General features: G+C 42.8%; 1 protein-coding gene across 2 annotated transcripts in view; it reads right to left on the minus strand.

The window, feature by feature from the left end:
• The window catches only part of adam19a (ADAM metallopeptidase domain 19a), a 103,495-nt gene extending 93,877 nt beyond the window's left edge, over nucleotides 1-9,618 (minus strand). For both annotated transcript variants that reach the window (XM_041031213.1, XM_041031212.1), the window contains exon 1: nucleotides 9,440-9,618. In XM_041031213.1, coding sequence (XP_040887147.1) covers nucleotides 9,440-9,569 — 130 coding nt within the window. In that variant the 5' untranslated portion in view covers nucleotides 9,570-9,618. The remainder of the gene's footprint in view (nucleotides 1-9,439) is intronic.
• Between the last annotated feature and the right edge of the window lie 613 nt (nucleotides 9,619-10,231).

A 10,231-nucleotide genomic window follows, 5' to 3' on the forward strand; every position in this document is an offset into this window, starting at 1 on the left:
CAATGAAAGGTGTGATCTATATCTGACAGCTACTCCAGCAGCTGGAAGATAGAGAGAGGCAGGACGTGGGAGAGGGGGTGGGCAGAGAAAGGAGGAATAATACACGGCAAATACTTTATCTTCTTGAGGAATGACTGTGAGGATTCACTTTGTAAAGGTGAACGGAGAGGTGCTTTGGAAGGAGACAGAAAAGGGGAAGAGATAAAGTGGGTAATTTCAATGGCAGGATGGGGAGGGGTGGGTGGGGGGGGGGGCAATCAGCTGCCTTACGTTATCGGATTCAAACCCACCTCTGTCTGGCCTATTACCATCTATCCCAGTGTTTTCTCTGATGAGAGACGCTGCCTGTAATGACAGCTCTGGCCTCTTTGCACTGATACTGTTTTACTGTTCCATATCAATGCATGCCCAGTCTTACTGAAGAGCCTCTTCTTCTTCTTCTTCTTCTTCTTCTTCTTCTTCTTCTTTTCTCCCCTGTGGTTCATGCCCAGTGTGGAGCTTCAGAGAACTGAGATGGCACAGCATCAGCTTTCCTTGTCATCTGTAGCCAGACTGAATGTGAATGGTTAATATTTCTTTTGTTTGTTTTTTTTTTTCTTTTTCTTCTTCTTCTTTAACCCACTTCGGGGACTTTTTGTAGAAACTGGGTATGGTGGTGCAAAGTTTGTAGGACGGCAACACAAAGAGAAAGTTAGATGTCAGCATCCCCCCCCCACCAAACTAAAACTGTACACTGAGAAAACTTATTTAAATGTATTCACAACTCCTCTGCAGTACAAACATAAAGCAGTCACAGTGGGCAGCAGTGTGACGAGTGGTGTAGCCACCTTTCTCACCGGGTGTCTCATCCCTCCTGTCCTAGCTATCCGTCTAGCTACTGTCCAAGTCTTTCATAACATCGCTGTGCCATTCACCTTATGTGTGTCTTTATATCTGATGTTTGAAACAGATATTTAAATTCGTTTTCACAGAAGTCTAACTCTGCTTTTTAGTGGATTCTGTTATTACTGACCAAACTTCAGCGTTTGAATTACCCTCATGAATTATACATTATCAGTGTGCATGAATACTCATCTAAAAGGCGAGATATCTAAAAGCCATAAACACAATGAGAGCCAGAAAAAAAAAAAAAGAAGCCGTGATACTCAGCTGGTTGATTAGGATCAGGATGATTAGGCTTTAATATCAGGATTAATGAAAGCAGCAGACTATTCTCGTTACGGCTGCCAATGATAGTCCTCTAAACTCCTCTAAATTCGTCTCAAATTCGTCTGTTTGATTTATGACGGTTGAGATGTCGATCTTGCTAAAAGTTTCATGTATTATTTTCACCTCCACTCTCCTGCCGGCCTCCTTTTTCTCCACACTTAAGAGAAGCTTCACCCACGCGAGGCCCAGACTTTTGTATTTCTCACCTACACACGTACTGTAAATGAAATGCCTCAAAACAGGAAGATGAAAAACTTCTAGTCCCGACTTTAACTTAAATCCAGGTAAGAACTCACTGCAAGCTTAATTTATACTCTCACTGCCTTTGACTGAAACTCCAGGAGTCATTATCCAATCATTATACACCTTGCAACTCTTCCATGTCTCACAAGCGTGTCAATTGTCCCCCTGCATGGACCGGGGTGGGACATACAGTGACAGAGTACAGAATAAGGTACTATTATGCCACTGCAGCCCACATCAAACTGTAAGAGCACCATACAAATCAATAGTTCTCTGTCTACATCACTTATGCTATCATAAGGATGTTTTCTACAAGCACCATTCTAATGTAAAAGCAGAGGGACTGTTTAACTATTCCAAAGAGCAACACGCTCACATTCACTTTGCTGGGCACCTCAGTAACAATGCACTCTGTCTCTGTCTGTGATTTCATCATAAAAAATTCATATTAAAGACTGTACTGTATGTTGTTCACTTTCTATCTGAGGGGGGGGGGGGGGGGGGGGTCCAAAAGCACACTGGGTTTGAGGCAGCTTCAACTTGCGTTGAAGAGAGTTTAAAACCACCAGAGCCAAACTGAACTTACAGATTTTGCTTAAAAAAAAAAAGAAGAAAAAAAGGAAAAAGAAAGAACTGATATAGTTTGACCACATCATTCCTTCTGCACTGATGTTAGGGCACTGGGTGCTACATCACTGAGAATAAACACCAACAAGTCAGTACTCCTGTGGCCTTAAAGGCGCTGACCTACGCTGCGCCTGTCAATGAGGATGCCAGATTTTAAAGCAAGTAATGGGACACTCCTGCAAGTCCTGGGTGCCTGCTGTCTGTAGCGCTCTCCCCATAATGTTCCACTTTTCTTTGCTACTGGCAGAACATGCGCGGACATGATCTCAGGCAATAGACTGCTGTCAAGTCCACATAGATGAGAGGGGAGCACCCTTGAGGAGCGCATACATAAAGTGGGACAGTCTTAAATGTCTTAGCAAAGGTCGTTGCTCCTGTCTTTATGCCGTCTCCTCTACAAACTCGCACTCGCTCCATTTATAGTGTGTCGGTCATGAGGATCCAGGACAAGACAATTCATTAAAAACATGTGGACAAACCAAACAAAGATGAGATATTTGGTCTTATGAGTCTGTCCAACAGTATGTCTCAGTTTTACAAGACAAAGGACTTAAAGGTGGAGGAGGAAGTGGGTGGTTTATCAGTCCCCACCTCTGAGAAAGACTGATACATTGCTAGTTTTCAGTGGGTAGCGTCTCCCACAGTGGATGGGACCTTCCCAAACTATCAGTGGACCTACACCTTTTTAGAACCCAGGAATTAGGAACACAAGGGTTTAATCAGGGCAAGAGCAGGACATTTAACTACAATCCATGTGTGAGTGCAGCAAAGTAACAACTGCAGAGCTTAATCAAAGGACACTAGATTTAAAAGTATCCTGTGGGGCTGTGTGACAGATGCTGGCAGTAGCTAGTGCTCTCCATATAAGTGTTGGGAGTGTGCAGCCCAATCCCCCCCAATAAACAGCTTACTCTTATATTTCCTATATCCTAAATCCCCACAGACTTCATCTCCCAACCTCACTCTTTATCACTCTCTCCCCCTCAGTTCAAGTATTCCTAAGCTCGTCCCCCCGTCTTAATGAGACGCCCTGTGAAGGAGTCCCCCCCCTCTCTCTCTCCTCTCTCCTAGTTTTTCCCACAGGACTGAAGTGATGATCCCATCAGTCTGAGTGCTCTCAAAGGGGAGAGTGGTTCCCTATCTCTACACCGATGATTGTTAGAGGCTCTGTTCACCTTCGCTCATGCCTGGTGCCTTTACAATGCAAGCGTGAGACAGAATAATAACCAGATCCTGTGATACATGGCCAATTATTCCCCTGCTATTTCCTGTGAGGTAAAGCTGTAACATTTACATATACATAACTGTGGGTTCTTGCTTGTCTTCATCACTAAGTGAGACGACCCAACAGATGTCCTGAACCAGGATGTTGCGTCTCAAGCGAAGTCTCAAGTTTCTCAAGTCTCAGTCTCTGATGGCTGAGAAGGCAGAAATGCTTCATAAATATGAAGATGAATATTGGAGGTCCTGATTCAGAGAGTCTCCTGACTCTTCCCAAAATCTAAATCAGCAGGCTTTCACCTAAATTTGTAACTACACACAACCAGACAACAGGACGCAAACAGCATTCCTCTGTGCTGAGCTACGGCTTCGCTGATGTTGTCATCACATGCATGCATCAGGGAGGAAGATATAATCAAACCACTCACGTCTGCAGGAGGGAAGGATCGCTTCCACCGCATGAAGTGTCAGGGAATGCACTCTGCTCAGAGGTGATTCCATGTCTGAGGTGACCGATGTGAGCTGAGGGGCTTTTACTGAATTTAAAGGCAAACCCACGAAAATTGTATTAAACTGTACATGAGATGAGAAAAAGATGAGATGAAAAAAAACTCCACTTATTCTGTCTAAAAAGAAAAAAAAAAGATCATATGTATTGTCCCAACCAACCTGACAAAGAGGTTTTGTGGATGTGCACGTGACTTTTCTAACCCACCTTACAAACTTAATTGCCACATCTACAGTAGGCGTCTTGATTAAGAGCACGTCAGTCTATCAGCCTGGTCTGACATTTAAAGTGCAGCTTAACGCGGTTTTCTGTTGAACACATCACCTCAATGTAAAATCCGGGGATGGTTCTCTTTACAGTACAGCTCCACACAAGAGTTACGTATGTAACTAGGTCTCTGTGAGTTCTGAGTGACCACAACACACAGTAAATTCTACTTGGATTTTTCTGTTTTCAGATATAAACTGCATTGATGACACATTTACTCAATTTTATCTGGAAAAAAAAAAGCCATTGCGATAAATACTATAATACTATATATAAGCCTTTACAAACTGAAAACTGTGTCAAGTTCCTCTTTAAAAAAACATCTGAAATTAATATTTAAAAAACTGTTTTATATGCGACACTCACTGCAAAAAAAACACTTAGGGAACTGTTTACTAGATAGAGCTATGAAACTGAACGACTTTGATATCCTTTTTTCTATTATGTAATAATTTAAATAGCATCTGACACTTGCTCTGAAGAGGCAGCTCAGTCATCCGTTGTGTAAGAGCGGCTCTTTTCTCAGTTCATCATAAAAGGGGTTACAAACTTCACATGTTGTTGCAGAACTACATTACACTCCAATCCTGGCGCGGAGACTGATAGCATTAGATTGTAATACGAAGCTCTCACAAAAAAAAAAAAAACCCCGGCGCTCTCTGGCAGCCCCTCACCTACACGCCGCAGACCCGCAAATCACAAACATAACACTTGGAAAATGAATAATGACTACAAGAAGCCCACACACAGCAGACCAAAAAGGGACCTCGCGCAGTATTTGCCGTGGGTGTTCGCAAATAACAACCACGCAATCTTGTTAGATTTCAAACAGAATATTCTCCGGAGGGGTGCGACCTCTCTCCGTCACGCCGGCGTGGTGTTTTTGCGGTTGGAAAATGAGGCGGTGTGGGAAAAAAAAAGGTGAGCCGGGCATTGTCGAGGGAACGTGTTGCTAATGAAAGTTTGCCTGTTTAGAGGTCGGGACACAACAGTTCTGCAGACTGCGCAGCCAGTCCCCGCTTCAGCGCCACCGCCCCCCCCCTTGAAAATAACAGCCCACGCTTTCAAGAGCTCTCAAATCATCCCATACAGATTCCTCTGGGCTCTGAGAACAGGCCTTGCATTGCAAAAGCATGTGGAGCACAGGCTCCTGGGCAGGCTGCAGCTCTGTGCCTGAGTAAATGGGCCGTGTTGCAGGCAGATATTGTGGAGAAAACTGCTGAGCACAGAGTTTATTTGAATCCCCGGCAGAGCAAAAAGTGCATTAGGAGTTTGGAGGGCTTTTTCAGCCTCCCGGTGACGTGTCTGAGACTGAAAGCGTGTGAGAAAACTGACAAGGAGAGCGACCGAGGAAGGGTGCAGAGCATGCTGGGAACAGGGAAAGAAATCACACACACTATGGATGGCATCAGGATCATGACGTAGCTGTTAATCACATCATATAACACGGTCGTGACGCCAAACGACAGCGTCACAGCATCAGGTCACGAACAGCAGCTCAGTCTAAAGGGTCCCCGAGATGAGGTTGTGGTGTCAGGACCATCGCACAGAGCCACCTGGTCTGAATCTTTCATGGTATGCATTTACGACGTCACTGGATTTGCACGGATGCAAAATCCTCTCAGGCTGCGCCTGTGACTGACTTGAGAATGCCACTCAAGATGAACTCAAACAGCACCCACACATTTGTCTAACCGGGGCCAAAATGAACACTCAAAGTGAATTAAAACTCTCGTCAGCTCCGCGGGGGTAAAACCACGCTTCCCGCTGAGATGTGCAGTGTTTACCTCGCGGCAAGAGATGGCTTCTGTAAAACGTTTCAAAAAGAAAATGCGTCGGTAGCTGGATAATTTGTGGGCGAGGCAGGAGTAGTCAGCGCGTGCTTGACCAAAACGCAGCCACGCACAAAGAAAAGCGGTGGGCTGCCACAAAGAAATGGGAATTTTGTATGAGCTCAGTTTCTGTGAGAGTCACAGAGATGTGCTTGATAAGATCAGAAAGTTCCAGATTTTAAAATACATTAGCTAAAGCCTTAGAGAGAGGAACAAAATGTGAATAGTGATGTTTTTTTTTTTTAAGAGTCCTTGAGTCAATCCTCCTCTCAGCTATCTTTGCTCAGTACTCATCCACGTACTGAATGCAAGAGGAGTTAGAACCCCTGGATCAGCATGAGTGGATTACTGGTCAGTGTGTGCCTGCAGAAACTTTTCTTTTCGCTCACACACTGCCAACAACGAGAAAGTACACTTACAAGTCTCACCTTTACATCTGCAGGAAGGTTCGCTAACCTTTTAAGATGACGTCACCGAGATTTGATGCAGATCTGGTTTCAATTTTTTTTGATACACAGACAGATTGGTTGTCAAAGCTAATTTTTGGCCACTTGAGGGCAGCACAACAGGCGAGGCATTTGACCTTTTATCCTCTGATAAAGTTGTTACAATCATGTTAGCATACAGTTGAGGTGTCCAGCAGACACAGCTAATTTATTTGGAGGCCTTTCAGCTCTGTTTTGGTCTCACATCATACAGATTTTTATCGTCCATATGTGACATACTTATGGCAGCCATTTTTCATCATCATATAAATGTGTGTTTGTCATCACTTAGAAGAGCATTGGATCGTCATGATGCAAAGGTCTTTTTTAGCACAGGTGTACTATTCCTTCCTTTATAATTCCGAATTTCTGATCTCCTCTGGTGCGCTTCTTTAACTCTCAAAGTTGAGAGGAATGACTGATGAAGATGACTTGGACAAACCACAATTATCTCAAAATAATGACACACTGGCACGTTTAAGTAGTCCTCACAAGAAAACAATGTTTGATATGTCAGAGCAACCCTGCCGTTATATCGTTAGCTCCACATAGCAGGCTTAAAAAATCTATGCACGGGCACCATTTGTTAGCGCAACATAATGAGATAATTAAGCCAGAATCTGGAGGCAGCGGGTCCTAAAAACTCACCATCGACTACATCTGATCTCAGCTTCCATTTATTACGATGCACGGGAGCCCAACAGCAGATAAAAATGTTTTTATCCTGGAATTACCCTGAACTATCAAATCCTCTGCTGTTCGTTATAAAAAAAAAAAAAAAAAAAAAGTTGTGCTCAGGGGACCATACAGTAAGCTACCTGAGCACAAGAGGAATGAGACTGAAATGACATTTTGCATAATACACTCTGCACTGCCTTCCTCTCCCATTACAACCATGAAGCTGTAGCCTATTAACAAGCGTGCTCAAGTGTATGAGCTTATATTGAAATTACATTTCCCAAATATATATTTATTAACACTTTTTGTTTGTGCTACAGACACAATTTTACATAATAATAATAATAATAATAATATATCTGATCTGTCTTTATGTTACGAAAAAATAAGATTTACTGATACATAGTTATCTGATTTTACTCTGAATATCAATAACAGCCTCAAAAAGCCAGTATGGGTCTGGCTCTGGTCACAAGGGAGGTTGGCCATTGTTTCCTCTCCTGGAGCTGAAGAGGAGACGATAAAGCAGAGCTGCAGCTTACAGTTATTTCCATTACTGATTAATATTCTAAATACAGTGATCCAAAAAAGCAGCAAATCCTCATGTTTGAGGAGCTGGAACAGGTGAAGGCACTTGACATTTCTGAGTAATAAATGACTTCAGCTATTCAGGGACTGTCAAAAATTATTTTCTTATTTAGTTAACCGACTGCCTGCGTCGAAATAAAACATACAACTCACACCGACCGTATCGTTTCAGCGTTTGGGAGGCACATTACTGAGCCTGTGCCAGCTCTGTAAGCTCTGACCTCTGACCTTCCGCTGAGGTGAGGCGAGAAAGACGACCCCGTCGAACACGCGCACACAGTGTGCGCGTGTTTTCATTGTACACGCTGACTATCACAAAACAATGTTAACAACTGTCCACGGCTGTCACTAACTGCACCTTCAAATATACTAAATCAATTACAGGATATTTTAACGTAAACCACATTTGTGTTCTCTCCCTGAACACTCAACCAAAGTCTGTCCAGAAGTCAAACACACACACACACAGACACACACACACGGGTGGTTAACTACATTAACTCGAAACATGGTTTTTGAATGGGGTTTTTTGTTTGAGTCTGGCTTTGCCCTGAGGGGGTAGCTCAGCCCACATGACTCCACAGCCTGATGCATCTTCATACCACTGTCACACAGCTCGACCTTCCTCCGGCTGGCTGAGGGAAGGGAGGTGTTCAACACGTTCAATTCAAGTTTTTTTAGTTCATTTCGTGCCATTTCATACCCAGATGTCTGCCAGGGCTCCAAGCCAAGATGCTCCATTTACATTAAAGAACAAAGGGTTTTTACATTGTTTCGAAAAAGTCCATAAAAATACATTTTCTGTGACATAAGTGGCTAAGGTCTGGGCTCCTCTACTGTACCGCTCTGCTGTACTTTCCAGCTTTTCTCTGAACTCCTGCCTTTTATGGACAACACACAAAGAGAACAGGGCTGATTCTATAGTTTGCTTGGAAAAAAATCTAACATTGACACTACAGGAATTAGTCGTCAGACCTGAATACATTTTAAACGACTGACCTTAAGCTACATGAAACTGGGGGGGGGGACTTCTATTATAAATGAGTTTGTCTGTTTGTTTTTTTGAAAAGATGTTTGTTAACAGAGCCGCTCGCGCCGATACGTGCTTGCCATCGAAGATACGCTCGACCGAAACACGTTTGAAAAATCCTTCAGTTTAATACTCCCTCGCACACAGAGAAATAAAACACATTAAAAAATACATGACTGTTTGTTCTTGGTAAAACTAGTACCTTCCGTTAATTTCGGCATGAGAGGCACAACTCAATAATGACAACTTTTAGAAACGTTTCACCTCATTTGCCCCCTCAAACCAAGCCCCAACCAATCTGAGGAGGGGACAGATGTAAAAGTAACCCCACACGGTAATGAAAGTAGAGATGTACAACACTGTTATTCAGTAGTTATATCTAAACGTTATAGAGGCAGCATTCGGAATTCTGTTAAAATGAGTCCAAGCTACTGAAGAAAAGGTCTTGTAGGTCATGTTTTCCCTTACGCTTATGACTGGTAAGCAAAGAGGAATTAAACTGCCAGATATTTAAATGGAATTTGGCACGCGCAGCCGTCTACTCCATGTAACCGTTAATTACTCCAAGAAAAGTTTTAGTACTAGCACAACAGCACATTTCCAGCTTAACCTAAAACACAATATATTGAATGACAATATATTAAATGACACTGTCTCTTCATATTCTACTATCTATTGTGCGCCAATGTTTCAACACGCAACTGGTAGATATCATAAAGAAGTTCAACACCATGCCAGCTCCTTTCTTTACCTTCTTTTCCGGTGTCTCCGCTGGCTGTTTCCAGAGCGCCGTTCAGCAGCAAAAAAGAAAGACAAAGGAGCAAACGTCCACATTTTGCCGGTGATATTTGGGCATTTTTCTGCCTGTGTTTACTGTACATCCCTGTGACCCTCGGTACCGCCGACCGTCCTCCCTTTCCTCGCCGTCGTTCAACTCTGCCTCCGTCTCCGACTCCTCCGAGCGTCAAACCCGGGCTAAAATCCGCCACTTCCTTTCTGTACTATCAAAATACAAGTATGTCTTAAAACACGAGGAGGCCACAACAAAGAGCAGTGAACAGTCAACATTTTAGCATTTAGACGATCATGTGAAATTAATGCTTAATTTAGAAATGTTGCTTATAAATATAAGTTTATATCAGGTTTATATCAACATGAACAGAGACCAGCTTCTGCTGGCTGACAGAATTCCATACAGGGTAGCGCAGGTATACACAGCTGGAGTCAAGTGGACTTTTTGCATGAAATATTTAGAAACAAATCCTTTCTTAAAATGCAAATGCTGTAAAAATTTGTTATTTGTGTCATAATAATAATTGTATTCTGCATTCTAGCATATAGAATGTCGGCATCGGCATTTTTCTTTATTTTGTTTATTCATCAGCCTTCAAGTTTCTTTTTCCAATAAAATATACAGCCCATGAATATAAAGCTGCTCGGTAGCAAAGTGTCAAAGCGCAGACTTCACAGCTTCGGAATTTAAAAAGTGCAGACTTTTCAGGAAATCAGGAAAAACATGAACAGAAGAACTAAAAGTAAGATC

The sequence above is a fragment of the Toxotes jaculatrix genome, chromosome 23, assembly GCF_017976425.1.
Source record: "Toxotes jaculatrix isolate fToxJac2 chromosome 23, fToxJac2.pri, whole genome shotgun sequence".
Lineage (NCBI taxonomy): Eukaryota > Metazoa > Chordata > Actinopteri > Toxotidae > Toxotes > Toxotes jaculatrix.